Source organism: Sorex fumeus, unplaced genomic scaffold (assembly GCF_029834395.1).
Source record: "Sorex fumeus unplaced genomic scaffold, SorFum_2.1 ptg000033l, whole genome shotgun sequence".
Taxonomy (NCBI): Eukaryota; Metazoa; Chordata; class Mammalia; order Eulipotyphla; family Soricidae; genus Sorex; species Sorex fumeus.
In genome coordinates this window covers 31127799-31149673 of record NW_026606090.1, presented here as the reverse complement: position 1 = coordinate 31149673, position 21875 = coordinate 31127799, and the positions used below count along the sequence as shown (strand labels likewise).

Genomic DNA, 21875 nt, shown 5'->3' with positions numbered 1-21875 from the left:
AGGAGAGAAATAAGAAATGTGCCTGCCACAGAGACAGGATGGGTTGTAGAGACGGGAAGTGGGTGTCGGGGATGGTGGGAGGGAAACGTAGGACATTGGTGGTGGGAAAGGTACACTTAGGTGGAGGGATGGGTGTTGGATAATTTTATGACCGAAACCCTATCATGAACAGCTTCGTAATGGTCTATCTCATGAATATTCAATAAAAAAATACCTCCCCCCAAACAAAAGCCCTCAAAGGATCCAGGAGAATGTGAAGTAAAGACAGCTGGAAGCAACAAAAAAATAATCAAACATAAAAACGCATTCGATCCTCCCTCCACACACGGTATTCACTGTTATACTAAAAGTCTGACACCCTGTGTAGTTAAGGGTAGGTTTCCATGAAAACAAACACAAATCCCTATGCAAGTTCTATTTCTTTTTTCACCAAAATTCTTATCATGAAGGTGGGGTTTAGGGGGAAAGGATGTCCACAGGTTAGGGAAAAGAGTTTAAAGCTGACTACCCAGGGTTGAAGAAGTGGCTCCAAGGGCTGAATGCACGCTTCGATGAGAGAGAACTGGGTTAGATCTGTCACCGAGTGGCCCCCACTTGTATAGAACAGAGTAACCCCTGAACACTGCCAGGGGTGCAAAATTCCAAAACCTCTGAGGAACCAAAACCTGTTTTATGCATTACTCAATAAACACCTAAAAATATACACATATCTCCAAACAACCTAAAAAGTAGAGTGAATTCAGTAAGTGCAGAACTGCAAAAAAAGAAATTTGATTGACTGATTGGAAGAAGGTTCTGAGAAGTCCATTTGAGCCCCAAGCAAAATTATAAGCCAGAGTGTAAGTTCTGTGATGTATAAGACAGAGAGAAGAATTTGACTTCGAACCAACTACTACTCTAGTTGTGGAACAGAAAGAAGTTGTCAAAGAACTCAGCTTCTGCTTTCATTGAAACATAAAAAGTGATAATTTAGACAGCTGTGTGGCTAATGGCCAGGGTGACTTTATTTCAGGGAACAACAACAAAAAATAACACACAAAATATAATGATTTTCCTAGACACCACAGTGACTGGCTTATTTCATTTCTGTTTTATCACTTTATATGGAAAAAAAATCAACAGACACACACTAAAACATACCTTGTGGCCCCTTAAATTAGTGAATTTAAAATTAAAAGTGAAGCAATATTTTGTACACTTTGATTGAAACTCTATTTACAAATTAAATTGCACTTATGAAGATAGCAACATTTCTAATAGGTTGCTTTGATTTATTGTGTTTTTTTTCATATCTTGATATAAAATTTAAAATGTTTTCTTCAATACAAATCATACTTTCTTTTTGCAGCACATAATTTATCACCTGAATTTCCAGAACCATTTTTCTCTTGTGCTTCTCTGCTTTATTACATGTTACAAATGGCACATACCTCTTTCAAGAAGATACAATCAACATCGCACTCAATGTAAGAGATTCATTCATAAAGAGTTAATGGGTAAGAAAAAAAAACAGGAAAGAAACATTATCAGTCCAATCCTTTGGTTCATCTTTTTTAAAAAAATGAATTGATAAAATTTACAAATCAGGGGTTAACTTTTCTTTCTGGTAAAAATCAAAACTGACAAGTAGACTGCTGATTAAAATTCAACACTGCTTAAAAAGTACCACATTCCTCAACTTATATCACTGCTTAAGGACTCAACCAGGTACAACTGTATTGACATGACAACAGGATACAGTAAGGCACAAGCGGATGGTACAAATAAAAACAAATACTTTAGGACTGGTGTGTTCCTTTTCTGCACAAATGCTAAAATATGTACCGTTTTCAAGATAAAATAACAACAAAAGACATTTTTGAAGGGGTTATGAAACTATCTATACAAAAAATTTTTTAATTTATACCATCTGAGCTGCCAAAAAAGGGTTTTAGAAAGTACTGACTTTTCCCCAGACATAAAACTTTCATCAATAGGTCCAAGAGACTTGGGTTCAGGACGTTCCAGCATTCGAGCTCTCTCCCTTACCCAATGTAAGACAAAGCGAAGGTCATACGATTACAGTAGTGCACGCTACTTCTCACCATCAGCTGCCGTTCAGAAGGTGCCCAGGGCACCTGGTGAGCCCTGGTGTGCCGCCCAGCGGGGCCCAGGGAGGAAGGCACTTCCACAGAGAGCGTGGACCGCACCCTGTGGCACCAGGCAAGGCTGACAGGTTCTGCCTGCCCGAGGCTCCTCCACAGCAGGGAAGACACGGGAGGTAAGACTGGAACGGAGAAACGCTACACGGATGTGGTCACTCGGTCAATGGCGTGATTGACCTCGTTTTTGTTGGAATCCAGTCCTTTAGCAGCATTCATGTCGTTCCGCAAATTCTCCACTGTCTTTTTCATGTTCTTTAACTCCCCCGGGTGTGGTGTCGCTCGCCTCAGAAGTGTCCTCTAAAAAAAAAACAGACAGTGGAATGAGTGGCCAGGGTTAGCTCCCTCCCTCTTTCACATGAGTAGTTGATGGCCAGGGCCTTCCCCTGTACATCTCCCCTTACCCCAGATCAGAGTTGGGGAGAAAGCTGCCCTGGGACCCCACACGCGGGCCAGTTGCTTATGGAGGATGAAAGTGTTGCCTACAAGTGATCTGGTGGGGATAATAGGGCCACTTTTGGAACATTTAAAAATGTTTGAGATGGTAAAGGTAAAAGGTAAAGGCCCTCCCGTTGATCGTCGATTTGCTCGAGCGGGCCCAGTAACGTCTCCATTGGAGACTTTGTTGTTACTGTGTCTGGCATATCGAATACTCTCGGTAGCTTGCCGGGCTCTCCGAGAGGGGCGGAGGAATCGAACTCGGGTCGGCTATGTTGGCCGCTTGTACGCCCTACCCACTGTTCAAGTTCCGTTGTTTGAACAGCAGGGGGAAAAAAAAAACACAAAAACCTTTCTAAGGCATGGGATGTGGAGGAAGAAAAATATAATGGGGGGAAAAAACTTAATTAAAGTCATTGTGATGTTCTACTACTACCCCAAGTGGTTTTGACTTTCTTCAACCCTGAGGCACTAGGAGATGAAGAGAAGAGGAAGTCAGAGTGATTTTCTTATTTGGCTGCTGTCTGTGCTACTTATGGATTAATCAAGACAGTTCACATTCTCCTAAGAAAGACACAGTGCTGGAAGTAACTGGCTATAGTCAATTATTAATTGGAGGTGGTCTTAGGGATAAAACCCAGGAACTCAGACGTGCAAAGCATGTGTTCTACTAGTGACTCACATCCCTGGCCATGGCAATTACGTGTTATGTAACATGTTACATGCTTATCTACCATGAAATAACACTGACATCTTCTAAATTGTAAGTCTACGAATTTCACAAGAAGCTAAAGCAGGTCAACAAAACACTATGAGAGCAACTCAAGAGGCAATGAAGTGACTGGTGATAGAATCCCATCCCAGCAAGTCAGGAGGTCGGCATTAAGAGTTTAAGTCACTTGGTCATGCCTGATTCCCATTTTCACTCCACTCTGTAAAAGCACATGTACCCTGTTAGATAATCTCCTGTATGGTGATAGCTGGAATAACAATGACTACAGACAAGAATTTAAAACCCACCTCTGTGGTCTGAGAGCTGCAAAGGCTCCCTCTAAATCCCATTTATGACACATTCGACTAAGTCAAGGAGCTTGAAGAAGCCAAAATCAGCTTGTGGGAGGACTTGAAGGATTTCCTCTGAATCCTAGAGAGGTTGGATAGCTGAGGGACACTTTCGAGTGTGGGTGAGAATGTGAGGTGGGGCAGTTTTTTCACATCTTAGTCCTCACTACTGAATTACAACCTGGAAAGTGGACTGCCAAAGACCACGGCCCACAGTGGGATGATGATGGTGTCCTGGTTTCATGGAGGAGAAAATCCAGGTTTAACAGAAGGCAAGTCCATGAAGGAATGTCTAAGGTGGCAATAGTGATATGAGGGTGGTGGTGGCAGAGGACAGAGTTTATGATGAACAGCAAAATGTAAAAAAAAAAAAAATCCCACAAATATCTGTTATTATTAAGAAAACAGTGGGGGGAAGGGACACCCCCCCCCCCCGTGGGGTTCTTGGAGGCCCTGGGCCCTCCATATCACTGGCCCATCAGGCAGCCTCAGTCTGGCCAAGCACTGCCGCGTGACCTTTGAGCTTCTGAGCACTGTTTTGGAGGTAAAAAGAAAAAGAACTGAGTGAATGTGTGGTGAGCCATCAGCTTCACACTCAGGAGTCCCCTGGTGAAGGGGGAGAAATAAAAATAGAAAACGGTGGAGGTGGACCTATCACACATATACAACAAACAAGAGATTTTTTAAAAAATGAATCATAGAAAAAAATTTTAAAAAAATTGAAAGTAGAAGGCAAACATGAAATAGAACATTAAAGGCATCTATACATGATGCCTATTTTTAGTCAAAACTGATTTTAGTTTTGAATTCACATAAAGGCCAAGAGCCTCCTCCACTACCGTTTCATTGTCCTCGTCCTCCTTCTCATCTTCCAAGAACCGGATGGCGCTGACTCTGTGCACGGCACGCTCGTTCCAGGCCTCGTCGGAGACGTCACTCACCAGGTTCTCCAGCGCCCCACAGCGGGGCAAGTTCTCTGTGGGGAGGAGATCTCGGTCAACAGAAGCCTCGGCCAACCTGAATAGTTGCTGCATTTCCAGAGGGAAATCACAGGTGTGATCCCACAAGCAGAGGCCCAACTGCTCAGTCTTGGCTTTATAAAACAAACTCCAGGGGGCCCAAATGATAGTGCAGCAGGGAGGGCACTTGCCTTGCATGTAGCTGACCCAGGTTGGAGCCCTGGCATCCCCTATGGTCCCTCAAGCACCACCAGGAGGAACCTCTCAGTATCTCTGGGCATGGCCCAAAACCTGAGCTGAAAAAAATCTCAAAACAGGCCCTGGGGCCTGGGTTTACCTATGTTTTCAATAAAGTCTAATTTCATTTGAAGATTGTATAAAGTACGTGCTACTTGTATGTGTGCAACATGTCACTGTCACTTGGAAAGTCTTTCTTCTACCCTATGACTCCTGGTCCTCATGGGGTACTCATGCTGAATCAGGGACTTTTCTCAGGATCAAATTCGACCACTTTGTTCTCTGGGGTCTTAAATACTCATGGGCCAAAGCGTGCAGCGAACTGTGGCCTTAGCAAACCCCCGCAGTTTTTTCATCAAAACCTGCTCTCAGGGGCTGGAGCAATAGCACAGCAGGTAGGGCGTTTGCCTTGCACGTGGCCGACCTGAGTTCGATTCCCAGCATCCCATACGGTCCCCTGAGCACTGCCAGGAGTAATTCCTGAGTGCAGAGCCAGGAATAACCCCTGTGCATTGCCAGGTGTGACCCAAAAAGCAAAAAAAAAAAAAAAAAAAAAAAAACCAAACAAACAAACAAAAAAAAAACCCTGCAACCTGCTCTTAGCACAAGACTTAAGGTAAAACAGTCTGATGTTATACTGTTATCACTATTTTTACTTTTAGGCCATACTCAGTGGTGCTCAGGGCTTATTCCTGGCTCAGTGCTCAGGGATTACTCCTGTAGGGGCCGGGGGCAGGGGTGGGGATCATGTGGACAGCTAGGGATCAAACATGGGTGAACCGAGTTCAAAAGCAAGTACCCTGCCCACTGTACTAACTCTCTAGCCTCTGTGTGTGTGTATGTTGTGTGTGTGTGTGTGTTAAATATATATGATAATGAGTAAATGTATAATGATTCAAAAGAACTCACTGGCTTAAAAACAGTTTGCCTGTGGTGTCCCACACGAGTCCTCAAAATTATCAGTCTGGATTTTACGAGACTATATTTTCAGGAGTCAATGTGCATTTTCAGCTTTAGTTCTGACCCCAAGCCAAAAGTCTACCGAAGAAACTTCAAACATGGATGCGGACGCACTTAATCCCAGAGGAGACCCACTGCCAGCTCACCCAGGGTGGTGGTTTTCAGCGTGGATTGGATACACGGCAATGGCCTTGAGGAGCGAGTTTATGGATAGAAACTAGCTCCTACTAATTCTCCAAGTTAAAAATTCACCTGGGCAGGTAGGTTCAGAAGGCAGCTGAGGAAGTAAGACGCAGGTTAGGATCTTTTCTCCTGTGGTCTGGTCTGTGTCCATCTGGAACGTAAGCAGAGGCTGCGACTGGTTGTCAGATAACCACAGAGCCTTCAGCTTCAACGTGGTCAGGGACAGAGGCAAATGCAACAACCTAAGTGAAAACAGGAGACACCGGATCTCAGCGGACATCATTGAGTCAAGAAGAAATTCGACCTCCTGAGACTGGATTCAGTAAAAAGACACCACTCTGACACTGCAACCTGGGGTTCTTCTCTCGTTGACACTTAGGTGGGGCTCTGCTCTGCTCTTTGCTGTCCCTTGTCTCTCCCATTGGGACCTCCAGGCCACAGAGCAAAATATGAAGGAACAATACAGCACACTGCTTTTGTCCTGGTCTAAGAGATCTCAATGTAAAGGAGAAAGCTGGGCGAGAGGGCGGTCGTGCGGTCAGCATCTTTAGGGAAGAACTGGAAGACCTGAGTCCTGCCCGCTTCAGAGGCAAAGGCCTCCCTGGCTTTAGGGCTGCAGAAGTCACAGGATCAACTATTGTTTCCGGTGGCATCTTTGGGACAGGAGGAAGGCGCTGCCTGAGACGTTGAAGAGTTTAAGTCGTGGTGGAAAATAACGTTTTGTATTTATTTTTCATGGATTCCCTGTGCATTCTCAGGGGAGATTATTTTAGGCATCCTACTTTAAACCTTTATCTTTCAGTTTCAAGGTGCTCCCATTTCATCTCCTATGTGATAACTGATATTAATATCAGGTTGTTTCCCTTTCAAATGAGATGCCACGTGTTAAAAGCCCTAAAAGAATTACAATATGACACCTCAAGAGTAGGGTTCTTGGTATTGTTTTTGCTTGCACAAATATCCAACAATTGGCAGCAACCGCCTATCATATAAATAGCACTCAGGTAATTGGGACTTTGCCAAAGATTAATCTAATACAGTCATTTTCAACAAGGGGCAATTTTGCCCCAAGTGGAACATCTGGCAATGTTTTTAAACACCTTTGGGGTGAGGGGAGCCCTGCTGATATCTAATGATTAGAGGTCACAGATGTTGCTAGGCAGTGCTCTACAAGGCATGGGATAATTCTACGAAAAAATAAGTATGTTGGGGGCCGGAGATGGTACAGTGGGGAGGTGTTTGCCTTGCAAGTAGCCAACTTGGGTTTGACCCCAGCATCCCATATAGTACCCTGAGCACTACCAGGAGTGATTCTGAGTGCAGAGTCAGGAATAAGTCCTGACACTGCCAGTGTGGCTTCCCCTCAAAACTATGCAGCCACAAATATTAACACTGCCAAGACAAAAACACTGTTTTAATGAAAACCAATGCTCTACACAAATAAAGTTTACTTTGAAAACCACCAAACCCCAGAGATTCCAGGAGTTGAGGGTTTGAAGAGTTCAAAGTTCTGTTTATTCAAGTATTTTTACTTTAAGGATGACTCGCAGCAAAATGACTTCAGAGGCGAGATAACCGTCACCTTTTGTTAACTACAACATGAGACATACTTCCTTACATATCTGGCCCATTTATTCCAGAAGAGATTATACGACAGCATGGACTCTTGGGTTTATTTCCTTCATAAAATGGTATACCCACCTCTGCTCAAGGCATGTGGGAAGCCTATGCATAATTCACCCACAGATTAATCTGGCATTATCAGAATTGTATACCATTTTATATGGACAGACTTTTGGAAACTAAGTTAGATTTTTACATAGAGATATGAAGAGGGACAGGAGTACTAAATAGTAAAATTAATCTGAGTAAAATGTAAGCACAAAGTGCTTAAGTTTATTTTAAAGACGTAAAAGGGTAATAAAATCAGCACAGAGCATAACAACAAACACATTATCAACAAGCTTCTCAGAACCTTCCTGTAGTGCAAAATAATTGTCATGCGTTAGTTTCGGAAATGAGGACCTGTTTTTCTGCTCCTCACAATCAGCCCAGTAAAAGGTCTGTTGGTCCCACACAAGCACTGGACAGAGCAGAGGGCAGGAGTCGGGGTTAGGTCCTAAAGAAACTGCAAAGATGTCTTTAGACAAACACCTGGGGTCACCGCTAAACTTATTATGACAGCCAAGATATGGAAACAACCCAAACACCTAACTACAGACAAACAGTCGAGAAGTTGTGGTATATATGCACAAAGAAACACTGCATTAAGGAAGAACAAGATCACACAATTTGCCACGGAGTGGATGGAACTAGAGAAGACGATGCTGAGTGAAGACAGTCAGAAGGAAAGGGACAGATACACAACAATCTCTCTTCTACGTGGGACTTAAAGACACACACCAAGGTACCAACAAAGGGCCAGAGGCAACACAATGGAAGATCAGATTTACACAAGGGAGGTGGGGAGGGCTCAAGAAGGGAAGAGTCCTGGGGTGCTTGGGAGAGGGAGGGGGCACAGGTGATGGGTGTGGTGTTGGAATCCTGTGCATGGGGAATCATTGATAGCATTGTAAACCAAAGAATCTCAAAAATAAACAAATTCTACGCAATGAGAATTGTATGTGCTTGAGTCCCTGTGAAAAAGAATTGATACTAAGGTGTTTCACTGAGTCATATTAGGGGAGAAATATGCATTTTTTTAACCCCTAGCATCCATTTCATATGTGACAGCTTACCACGAAAAGGACCATGCAATGGGCCTGTGGGGACAGATGACTTCCAATTCCCCTGATTCTGCAGCAGCAGTTCCTTCAGTGGGAAAGAAATGGAGACCTCCTGTGCTTATACAAACAATTGTTTCTCCCACTGGCCTCCAGTCTCTCATACAGAGGCCCAAAAGCAAAGAAGTGGATGTATTAAGTCAAGCACTGAATGCTGTTCTTTAGAGAAATATCTATAGGGACCAGAAAGATAGTGGAGGGGTTAAGATACTTGACTTAACTTTAAGGCACTTACCTGATTTTCTCCCATACATTGCACATGTTCCCAAGCACACCAGGAGGGACCCCCGAGCACAGAGCCAGGAGTAGTTTCTAAGCATGACCAGGCTGTGGTCCAACCCCATCCCCCCCAAAAAAAAAATCCCAACAAAACAGGGGAAACTACCTGTAACATACCACACTATTAAATCTTCAAGCACACTGCCTTTTTATTTTACTGACCAAAAGGACCATTTCTCTGGAAAGCAGGTTATTTCTGTCTTAAAGTAATTTAACCTAACATTCACCAGAATGTTAGTTTCAAGTCTTACATAAGTAATCTACAACCAGAATTCCTATTTTTCTTAGTCACAAAGGCATAAGGAAAAAAACATCTAGATTTCAAAACTGGCACAAATTAGAGAGACTCAAACATAGTCAAACTAACTTCTCCAACTAATACTGGCTTCCCAGACAAGAGCTAAAGCCAACGTATAAGGCTAAATGGACCATCCATAACAATTAACAACTTCTAAAGATTACAAATTGTATGGTAACAGCAAAAATAAGTGACCAGGTTCTACAATGGTCTTATATTCACAATAACTAAGTCATGCAACAATAATGAATTGTCTATAACACCTCTAGTCTGAGAAGTAAGATGGTCAGCCTTAACCACCATGTACACACACACACACACACACACACACACACACACACACACACACCCCTCTGCTTCTCTTTGGTGAACCATCCCGCCCACACTCCAATTAGCCTCCACTCCAAAGAATATTCCTGCTTTCCAGAGTGAATGATATCATTTCAGTGTATTCTGTAACCTTTTGTACCCAACAGCATCAACACAAGAAACCAATCTCATCTGTTCACATTTTCCTGTTCTGCTGGAGGCCATGTTCCCCCCAAATAGAAAGTCTATGGTTGCCATTTCCATCAGTGAAGTGGCATAAGAACTAAAACTGTAGCACTGTAGCCCTGTCCTCCTGTTGTTTATAGATTTGCTCGAGTGGGCACCAGTAACATCTCCATCGTGAGACTTGTTACTGTTTTTTGGCATATCCAATTCACCACCAGGAGCTTGCCAGGCTCTGCCGTGCGGGCGGGATAGAGTGGATACTCTTGGTAGCTTGCCAGGCTCTCCAAGAGGGATGGAGGACTCGAACCCTGGTCGACCACGTGCAAGGCAAATGCCCTACCCGCTGTGCTATCGCTCCAGCCCAAGAACTAAAACAAAGGAATTAATACAAACCATGAACCTCTTATACCTACTATTGCCTATGACCTGCCAGGTCCCAAACAACCTTCCCCACCACTGAACTACCGTAGCAACTACAATGTCAAGTTTGTTCAACTCCTAAAAACAATATGGAAAGTATCATGCTAAGCGAAATGAGTCAGAAAGAGAGGGATAGACATAGAAAGATTGCATTCATCTGGGGGATATAAAGTAACAAAGTATGAGATTAATACCCAAGAATAGCTGAGATCAGCACCAGGAGGATTACTCCATAACTTAGAGGCCAGCCGGGTATCCTAGAGGAAAGGGCTATTCAGATAGAGAAGGGAGCACCAAATAAAGGATGTTTGGAGGATCCTCCCAGGAGGGGAGATGCATGTCGAAAGTAGACTATGGACTGAACATGTTTGCCACTCAATGCCTCTTTTGCAGACCACAACACCCAAAAGGAGAGAGAGAACACAGGGGATTGCCCTGCCACAGAGACGGGGAGATGGGGGTTGGGGGTGGGAGGGATATTATCCATGGTGGTGGAAAATGGGCACTGGTGGAGGGATGGGTATCTGATCATTGTATAATTGAAACCAAAGCACAAAAAATTGTAAATCTACAACTTTAAAAAAAATAAAATAAAATAAAGGGAAAAAAAAAAAACAATCGAATTAATAGTAACTATTATTGCATAATTGATTCTGGTTTCGCCAACTAGATTCTAGTTGCAAACCCAACTCCAAACTTTTCAAAAATGTTTCAAGTTCTAAATATTTACAGAACATAATCTGTGAAAAAAAATTCAACATTACTAATGTAGCAAAAGGGACAAATTCCTTTACTGTCAATTTTCTACTTCTTTATGGGAACCACTTTTAACATTTGGGTGTTTTTGATGAGTCTGAAAACAACACTGAGAACAGTATGTACTAGCTCTTTTCACAGAGGCGCTCATTCTTTAACTGTATGACAACACGTTTGTGTTGCATTTTATCCTTTAATATCTAATTTCCCTCCCCCCCTTGAGAGAAAACTGACATCTAATATTGGGGATGTTTAAGATATCCAATGCAATGATCTATGCTTTTACCGCAAAATGATTACTAGAACAGGGTTCATCACCTCACAGAACTACCTTTTTTGAGTGAAAACATTTAAAACTCGTCTCTGTCAGAGATTTCCAGTGTATACCCTTCTCTTTCCCTTCTGCCCAGCTTTTGTCTTTGTTACGGCAGTGACCAGTGACCACACATATGCTTGGCCAGAGTACTCTCCCATCTACATGTTCTGTGGGGTCTCAAACAGGGATTCTAAAACCTCATTTCCTTAGGCTGGCAACCACAATCTGTTCTGTTTCTAAGTCTTATTTTTGTTTTCAGGTTCTACAGATAAGTGAAATCTTAGTCTTCCTCTGTTTGACTTAGTCCACTTCATGTCTCAAGATTCATCCACGATGTTGAAAATGAAAGAACATCATTTCCTTTGAAAAACAGGGGCTGGAGTGATAATACAGCAGTAAGACACTTGACTTAGATGTGGCCAATCTGGCTTTGGTCCCGGGAACCCCACATTGTCCCCGACCCTAGCCTGGCAGAAGTAATCTTTGAGCACAAAGTCAGGAGTAAGCCCTGAACACTGTTGGGGCTGACACAGAGAAAGAAAACAAATAAGCTAAAGAGAAAAACTAACTGAACTGTCGAATCATATGGCATAGTCCCATTTTTTAAAATTTCTTGGGATGCCGCCATGCTGTTTTCCATGGTGGCTGTACCAATATACATTTTCACTGACAATAACACAAGAATTTCGTCTTCTCCATCTTCTCCACATCCTTGCCAATATATACCACCTCTTGCTTTGGTTTTAGCGACAGGGTAAGTAATAAGCACTGTAATAGGTATGAGGTAGTATCAACATTTTTAACGGTAAGAATCAAAGGTATAAACTTCTTCATTGGAAGTCATTTTTTTCTAAGTATTGGTTCAATTCGTACTACAAAGAAGATTCTCATATAATCAAATTTAACTGGTGGGTACTCCTACGGGAGAGTTGAAAAACTAAGGTAATGTATCCTTCTGTACCTTCTCTGCCACTGTCACAAAAGGCTTGGGCTTAGTTTCTCATTACATTTTATAGTTCTATCCATGCTATACCTTAATGTGTTATACTTATACAAAGCAAAATATTCAGAAACTAAAATTTAGTATCCCTTCTATCATCTGCTAGTTTTATATGCTTGAGAAAAGAGGCAGAAACTTCTGTGCAAAAGGGTATGATTTCCCATGGTATGGCATTTTTGTAGGCCAAAAGGCTGACACAGTAGCTTTTTTTTTATTAGTTTCTATGTTGATACTTTAAATAAGTAGTGATTAAATATTTTAATAGCCTTATATTTGGTTATGAATCTATATATACCTAGAATAAATGATACACTTGGCTGACTCAGATGACAGCTATGTAACAAATTTTTTAACTGGGTTTTCTCCACTCCAAACCAAGCATATTAAAGTCCAACGTTCCCTTCTTTTGAGAGACTTGGAGCATGAGGTCTTTCATGTGGAAAACATGTGGACAACAGAGCCATCTTTCTACTCAGCAAACTGTGATGTAAATTCCTATTCACCAGGATGGCAAGAACCAGGGATTAAAGTAATAGAAGGGCCAGAAGGATCAGCCCACAGTTTGGAAGCCTACCTCATGTGCTGGGGGAGAAGGCAGTTGGGACGGAGAAGGGACCACTGAGTCAATGATGGCTGGAGGGATTTCTCAGGATGGGAGATGTGTGCCCACTCAGTATCTGTATTGCAAACTATGAAGCCCCAAAGTAGAGAGAAAGAAGGAAGGTGCCTGCTACAGAGACAGGGGGTGGGATGGCAGGAGGGTTACTGGGGACACTGGTGGTAGAAAATGTACACTGGTGGAGGGATGAGTGCTTAATCATTGTACGAATGAAACTCAATCATGAAAGCTTTGTAACTTTATCTTATGGTGATTCAATCAAAAAACTTGAAAAAAAAACAGACAAAACCCCAAAGAGTCAAGAAGTCATATTAGGATTAGCTTTAAAAAGATGGGCACTCCCAAAAGCCAGCACTCATCCCAATGCCGGCTAACCACTGCCATTTCTTTAGCAGTGCTGCCTGCAATCCATCAGCAAAAATAACAACCAGGGGCTTGGTGTCTGACCTAGGTCCCAGCACTCTTTAGATTGGTGCCATTTACCATTTAAAATCATTGCACCCCTTTCCCCGGCTGAGCACGACTTCTAACTGTCTCGCATTCAAAAGCAATTATTTTAATTCCCTGTGGAAATGAATCCGTGACCTGAGCTACCTCACAGTAGTTTGCTTTACATTTTGTGAAACAATAACTTTTAACATTTTCCTTCAGTGGGAAACTACTTATCAAGGCATTTATCACATGCTGGGCACAGTGAAGGCACCAACAGTCCCAGGACACATAAAACATAATGACTAATTTGAGGAAACTTTTAGTGGGTGTGTGTGTGTGTGTGTGTGTGTGTGTGTGTGTGTGTGTGTGTGTGTGTGTGTGGTGGGTGGATGGGAGGTGGCGTATGTACCTGTAACTAGGGCAGTTATCATCTGGGGCTGGAATCCCTACGTTTGGGGAGATTTTACAGAGAGACTCAGAAAAAAAGGCAGCTTCTAGGGATGAATACAAGCCTGAGAGACAGTACAGTGGGTCAGGTACTGTGCACACGGCTAACACTGGCCTGAATCCCTGAGCACAGAGCCATGAGCAAATCCTGGGCATAGGCAGGTGTGGTGTGATCCAGTCTCATTCCCACACCCTCCACCTGGAAAAAAAAAAGAGCACAAGTAAAGAAAAAAAAGTAGGGTGATAGAGAAGAGGCTCCAATGTGAAAGAAATAAAGCTTGAAGAGAAAAAAAATTTTTGGACTGTGTCTCACTTGGCAATTCATAACTACACTTGGGAGGGAAGTTTTTAAAGTCCCAAGAGGCTCAGGGTCACTGCTAAAGCCCATTGAGATTCCTCATTAAAATCTAGCTTCAGCTCATTCAGGCTCTTTTTGTCAATGAGGAAACGAAGGCACATGAGATGACTAAGCAAAAACCAGTTATGAAAGCTACGATAACATGGGTCTCCTGGTTCTTTTTACACTCCTGTCCGGCTGTTCTGGGAAGCATTTCACAGGAATATCAACTTAGAGTCTGTCCATCTGAGCAACTTAAAGATACATAGCAAGATGGCAACAAAGATCCGCAGGCAACATAATGGGAGACCTGATTCCCATCACTGAGCTGGAGGGGTGGGTTTAAGAGGAATGTTGGGAACAATATAAAGTAAATCTGTCATGTGACTAAGGAGACAGGTTGGGGTTGGAGTTGGGAGAGAAACTGGGGACACTGGTGGAGGGAAGGTAACACTGGTGGTGTTAGAAGGCTAAATGTCTGAAACAACTGTATTACGAACAACTTTGTAAATCATGGTGTATTGATAAAAATAAAAATTTAAATTATAAATCCATAAAGGCGAAGCAAGTTTGGACAAACTTGCAGGCTATCGAATGTAGCCTGCCCACACGGCAGAGTCTGGCAAACTCCCCGTGGCGTACCAAATATGCCAAATACCAGTAACAATGATGGGTCTCATTCTCCTAAAGAGCCTTGAATATAATCTCAGGGCCAGGATGAAGGAGACGTTACTGGGGCCTGCTCGAGGCAATCGACGAATAACAGGATGATGAATGATGAATGAATGAAAGGCGAAGCAATGATTCAGTAGTGGGTAAAATCATTTTCTCAAATTCATGCATGCAGAAATGAAACATTTGAAGCCAAGCATCCTTGTTCCAGACCACACTGGGGTGTTCTTCTTGACCCTCTTTTCTCAGCCTTCTTAAGGGGATTTGGTACTTCTGGAATAGTATTTTTAGATCTGCATGAGGAAGTCCTGTCTCCACCCTTTACCTAAGAATGGGTCAAGATTTTCCTAGTTTTTCCAGAGAAGCAGAAGGAGCACTTCCTCTCAATTCAGATGTTGGCCCCTATATACCTGATATTCAAAATATGTTATTTTTCTCATGTCTGTGAGAGTACCACACATAAACTATAATAATAAAGTTTTTAATAATTAAAAAAAAAGGAGTACTGAGTCCTTGGGAGAGGGAAGTGGGTACACTGGAGATGGGTGTGGTGCTGGAATCAAGTGCATGAAAAAACATTATTAACATGGTACACCAAAGAATCTCAATCAGTAAAATTAAAAAATATGTTAATAGCATGGCTTTCTAAACTGCGGATCACAGAACTGAATGTGGGGGGTCCTGAAAAAAAATCTTGCAATATTAAAAGATTTCTAAACATACAATTGAGCACAACAAATTCAAAATCAAATATGTAATGAATCCAAGATGTTTCTCATCCATATAACAAGTCACATGGTTTTGGGCTTTTTTTTTCCCCTTTTCTTTTCTTTTTTTTTTTTTTTTGAACAAAAGGGTCCCCAGGTGGTGAAAGTTTAAGAAGTCCTGCTGCAGGGCATGGTCCCAGGTATCTGCTCCCCTCAGGCTCACTCACTGCAACAGTGAGCTTGGGGGTTCCCTGAGGCCTGGGCAGCTCCACTGATCAATACACTCTTCAACACGGAGCAGAGGAAAGACGATGAAGCAGCAGAGCATGTGAGCATGAAGAGGCACTTGTTCCTCATGAGCAAAGCAAACAGGAACATGCTTACCTGTTCCCTGCCACGTCCAGGACGTGAAGCTCCATTGCCTGTGAGAGCTCTGCGGGGATCCGGGTGAGTCTGTTGTCACGAACGCAGAACACAGTCAGGCTGCAGCAACCGCCGATCTACAGTGGGGAAGAAAAGGCGTTGTTTGAACAGCTTCTGTTCGATTAGGTAAGTTCACGCTCCTTTGACAAATGCAAGCTCTGTTCCATTCTTATCAAGAATTGTCATGCCCACTGTCGCTGTCCTCCTGCTGTTCATCAGTTTGCTCGAGCGGGAAGCAGTAACGTCTCCACTGTGAGACTTGTTGTTACTGTGTTTGGCATATCCAATCCGCCATGGGGACCTTGCCAGGCTCTGCTGTGCAGGCAGGATACTCTTGGTAGCTTGCTAGGCTCTCCGAGGGGGATGGAGGAATAGAACCCGGGTCGGCCACGTTCAAGGCAAATGCCCTACCCGCTGTGCTATCGATCCAGCCCTTATCAAACATTAAATATGGCAAACACACGCTGATCTCAGTTATGACCTGCTCGTGAAAGTACACAACTCACATCTCAGTCCTTGCCATAGTTGATATTATTATTAAAGCAGGTAATTAAAGGAAATTGAGCTATTTGTATGGAAGGAAGAAGGAAGAAAGAGGAGGGAGGAACAGGATGAAGGAGAAGGGGGAGGAGGAGGAAGGAGGAGGGGAGAGGGGAGAGGAGGGGAGGAGGAAAAACAGAAGGAGGAGGAGGAGAAAGTGGAAAAGGAAGAGGAGGAAGAGGAAGAGGAAGAGGAAGAGGAAGAGGAGGAGAAGGAAGGGAAGAAGGAGGAGAAGGAGGAGGAGGCGAAAGAGGAGGAGGAGGAGAAGGAGGACAAGAAAAAAGAAGAAAGAAGAACAACAACAAGAATTCAGTGATTCTCAAATAAGCTGGCAGTTGTTTTTACAAAGGGAACCTAACCAGGAGAGTAGAAAAATAACTCGATCCCAGACACAACCTTCTGCAGGACTCCACACAGGACTGTATTCTTCTTAGACTCGCCATCCTCACTAAAATCAAAGACTGGCACAGCTCGCGAAGGAAACTATGAGGTCTCTGTGACACACGGAAAAATACTCCAGAGGCTCCCAGTTAGGGACTTGAATTCCCAATGATATCTGCATGTATTTTCTGCCCTTTCCTATTTACGTGTGTTTAATGAGTATATCACATCTTTAAAAGCAGAAGGCATAATCATGAAATTGCAATGCAGTTATCTTCATGGGAAAGTTTGTGAGAATTAATGTAAAGGTTCTGTCCGTCAGAATTAATACAAAGATTCCGAAGTAATATATTTCACTGCAGTATTTACCCATGATGGACGGTCAATAAAAGTAAGCAAGCATGAAGCCACAAACTCACATCCATCTCCAGCCATCTGGAAAACTTTCAGATATGTAGAAAGGAGTTTAGATGGTACCTTTTATTTCTTTGTGTAGACATTTTTATCCAATAAAACTGGTTAATTCACTCAAGGTACAAAATTGCTTGAACTTTTGGATTCTCTTTCCATTTGTATTTGGGCCACTCCTGGTGGTACCCAGGGTCCACTCCTGGTGCAAGGCTTGGGGGGTCACTGCTGGTATTGTGAAGGGAAATGTGATGCAAGGGATGGAATCAGGCCCCCTGGCTAATGCCTGCACTCCAGCCCTTTGTATTATTACTCCTGCCCCAAAAGCACTATTTCTTACAGAAATGCCTTTCTGCTGTCTTTCTCAAGTTTGTCAATCACACTGGTATTAACTAAACATTCTCTAAACTATAAAATATTCCGTAACTGTCTAATAGCACAAACTATCATGTGAGGGATTCTAAGATGGCCTAACTTAACACATAACTTCATATAATCAGGGTGCTTGTCATGCAGAGTGTACATCCTATGTACTTACACGAGAAGCCTACATACCAACCAATATTTTTCTCAGGTAAGTATGTTTATATACACGACATACATTCGTTTACTGATGAAAGGTAACTACTTATCATGTGCTTATATGTATAGTAAGGGGGAAAATTTTCTTCTAGAGGAATCTTTAGAATAGGTTTTCATGTCTTGTCAACATGAGGCCTCAATTCATGTCCTAAGAGCATTCTGCAACAGAAACTTGTGTGGGGTGTAGCATTTCTCCCTTTCCCAAGGAAGATAATCACTGATTTTACTCCAATACCCTGGAATATCATAGAAAGAAAATAATACAAATCCAGATTTGAGGACAAGATCAAATTCTTTGATAAATTTAGATGGTCCTAACAACGATCTACTCATAGGAAGGGAATCCAAGGATCCCCTCCATTACCCCTCCATAATCTTGTTCCTTGAAAGGGTCTGTGTTCACAGTGGGCTTGTTAACTAAGGGGAGGTCTTTCCTGTGACTGAGGTTAGATATCTCTCAACACTGCTGTCCTGGCCTCGCTTTATGTGTCTGGTCTCTGTAGGCAAGAATAGCAGAAAACGCTAGCTCCTCACTACATGAGGTGCAATGACTTCCCTCCTGCTCAGTGTGCAGTGCCAAGACTCAATCCTGATTTGGGCACCGTGTCATGAAGTTATTCATTGTCCCAGTCACCTGTAGGGTATCTGCTTAGGGTCTCATCCTATAAACCACGTGAACATTTTCAATTGTATTAGGTGCATGTAATATCTAATTATAAAACCAAAACCAAAAAAAAAAAAAAGAAGCTTTGATTACAAAGCTTGTTGGGTAGAGTTCTAAATGTTGTCAGAGTGATAAAAGTGATGGGCAAGTTGGCATACTTGAAGTGTTTGGTGGGGGGAATGAACTGTTTACAACCTTTCTATTCTTTCTCCTTTCTACTCTAATCTGTAGGGCTGAACAGCAACTGTACTCAGAGCTTGCTAGGCGTGCTGGGCTGTCGGCAAACTGACTTCCTGCTCTCCACTAAGTGTGGTTCTTGGAAGTTGATGCCCTGCAGCAGGGAATGCTGGGATGCCTCAGTCAGTCCTCCTCAAAGGCACGCACTGTCCCAGACTAACATTCAGAGTCCTCTTCCCAAATCAGCCAGGAAGGGATGGCTGGAACCTTGATTTTTCAGAAAATGCGATTAAGCAGTCAAACCCATAATTCAAAAGATACAGTTCTCTGTACAACGTCAAAGGGGACTGCGGCGCAACAAAGGGAGTGTATGCTTTGAGATCATACAGATGTGGGAGAGAACTTAGGGTCAGTCATGTGCTTTGTGGGTTTGGCCACATTACTTTAACCAAAAGTTAACTATAAGGATTATATGAGAATGAAGCCACAAGTATAATTTAGCACCTATCACAGAGCCTGGCTTATTGCTGCTGCCAAATAAATGTGGTTGATATTGTTTTTCTAAGAAGGGATGTGAAAATTCCAACCCCAGAAGTCTGGTACAATCAACACTCAAACAAGTGTGGGATCTGTGCTGATGCTAGCAAGCTCATCCAGGATCTACCTAAATGTCTTTAAGCAATCTGTCTTCCTGGGAGTGTTTCACAGTGCCAGAACATGCTCAGTACTGTCTCATAGCTATTATTCACAAACATTCTTGCCTTTCCTTTTGGGTCTGGGAGATATAGTTTACCGGTTCTTTCGCGGTCATGAGGATAAAATGTCTCCATCACTTAGAAATTCTGGGAAGCAGAGTAACTGTTTAAATAACTCATTACCAGTTATGTAGGAAGCTGATATTTTTAAACTCTCTTAAACCACATAATAGCACCTTCCCAGAATACAAGGGGTTGGACTTGGATTCTCTGAGAGTTACAGAATATAACTGAGAATCGGGTTTAGCTTTTTATAGTGTTTCAGTTTTAGACTGGACTGTTCTCAGCTGTTCGTTACTGATCTAATCCCTCTCAAGGAGATGGGATCTGTAGATCATTTAGAAAGCCTTTCGTCAGGTCAACTTGCAATCAGTATAAACTGTCTGCCCCTGACATAGCACTAAAGAACATAAGCACACTGATTCAAAGATTCAAAGAGAAATACTTTCCCTTTTGTCTGCTTCTGTGCCACTTTGCGAATGTCTACCCTAAATGTAAGGGAGCTTTCATTTCCTTTCAATAGCTTCCTGGTAATACTATTTACAACATAACCAAACCCACATTTCACACAACAAGAAAAATGTATAAAAAGCAAAATATGGTCAAAATACAATCTAAATGGAAATCATACGATGTGTAATTTTAGAAGACAAAGATTATTTTTGCCCTTTCTCATTATCATCTGTGTCATATTATTCAATGCTCCTTTCTTCATAAATATTTTGACAATGTGGCTTTGGGACTCCCTGATTTTTGGTCACCACCAACAGCTACAGCATTCTACTTTTCTAATTATACAAATACAACATACGTTGACTGGAAAATAAAAAACATACACATGTACACATGAAAGTACACTGGATATGTAACTCAAAATAAATTCTACCACAAAGGGATAATCAACATTAACAATTTTGGAGGTCCAATCTCTTGGTGTCATTCCCATGCATTTGTGATTATAAAAATCAACTTTAGCAAAAATTCGGGCCAAAATATGACATCAAGAATATTGTCCCATATTTTTACCTTTCTAAAAAGATTTTATCAGCCACTTCATTCTATGGATTTATCATAAATTAAATAAATCATATTAGATACTGCTGGCTAGTTCTTCCATTTCTCTGCTGTGCAATCTGGGACAATTAATTTCTCTGTATCTTGGTTTCACAATCTGTTGAATATTGATAATTTACCTATCCCTCGTAAAACTATTGTGAAAATATGACAAGAATAAACATGAAATGCCTTGGCACTATGCCCAATATGGGGTGTGGCACGTTAGCTGCTCCTGTGTGTAATAAATTTCCTTTTCCATCATTCTTTATGTATATCTGTAATTCTTTATTAGAGATAAATTCTTGAAGTGGACTCACAGAATTAAGTCTTGCACATTTTGGAGGAGAGTGTACACTGGTGAAAGGATTGGTATTGGGGCACTGTATGTATGAAACTAAATCATGAATAGCTTTGTAATACACACTCAATAAAATATTTTTGAAAAATAAAGAAAAAACTGGATCTCAAAAAAAAAAGACAAAAAAGACTTGCACACTTTTGATTCTATTACCATAGTCCCTTTCAGAGAAGCCATGTCCATATTAACAGACTTTTTCCTGTACTTTTGCCAACGTGTACTTTCTAAAGCTTTGAAATAGGTGAAAAAACTTAAATTTTTGTGAAAAATGGCAGAGCTAAAAATTTCCCACAGTAGCCTTTTCTCTTTGCCCTTTCTATTAATCACTTGATGCAATTATTTGGGATGGGGGTGAGGAGTATAAAACTTGTTCTTATTTTTATCTACTCTCTATATCTTCTTTTATCTCCATGATGCCCAAGAATATGTAAGAGAATAAGGGAAAGCCTTCATTTGTGATGGAACATTACTCTGCGTCCCAGGTGCCCTCACCTCTCTGAAGGTCAAAAACCTAATTTTCACATAGACAACTTTACCATTTGCATCATCTTTACTGAATTATTTTCTCTCTCAAGTTTAGGAAAGTTCCTCCATACTGAAGTCCAGGGTCAACAATGTTTTAATATTTTTAGGTAATAAATGATCATTTTTAATTTGCCAATAATTTTATAATATAAGTTTAGAGTCTAATGAGAACTTATACTAAAATTCTTTTAAACAATAACAATAAAAACACAGAAAGTGACCCACAAATGAATATATCATTATGACAGTTTTTTTGCATATTGTACAATTACGTAAAGGTAAGGTAAGGTAAAGGCCCTCCCGCTGATCGTCGATTTGCTCGAGCGGGCCCAGTAACGTCTCCATTGGAGACTTTGTTGTTACTGTGTTTGGCATATCGAATACAATTACGTACAGGCAATTAATGTTTATGGGTGCCTGGTAAAGACAGGACTTGGTGACCTTCAGATCCTGTCCTATCTTACT

The 21875-nt window shown here is 41.9% G+C and overlaps 1 protein-coding gene across 2 annotated transcripts in view; it reads right to left on the bottom strand.

Annotated features, from left to right (window-relative positions):
* Positions 1–982: 982 nt before the first annotated feature.
* LRRC1 (leucine rich repeat containing 1) overlaps positions 983–21875 on the bottom strand; it is a 145365-nt gene continuing 124472 nt past the window's right edge. For both annotated transcript variants that reach the window (XM_056116767.1, XM_056116768.1), the window contains 4 exons: positions 15926–16041; positions 6050–6222; positions 4481–4617; positions 983–2441 (listed from right to left, as the gene is read on the bottom strand). In XM_056116767.1, coding sequence (XP_055972742.1) covers positions 2283–2441; positions 4481–4617; positions 6050–6222; positions 15926–16041 — 585 coding nt within the window. In that variant the 3' untranslated portion in view covers positions 983–2282. The remainder of the gene's footprint in view (positions 2442–4480; positions 4618–6049; positions 6223–15925; positions 16042–21875) is intronic.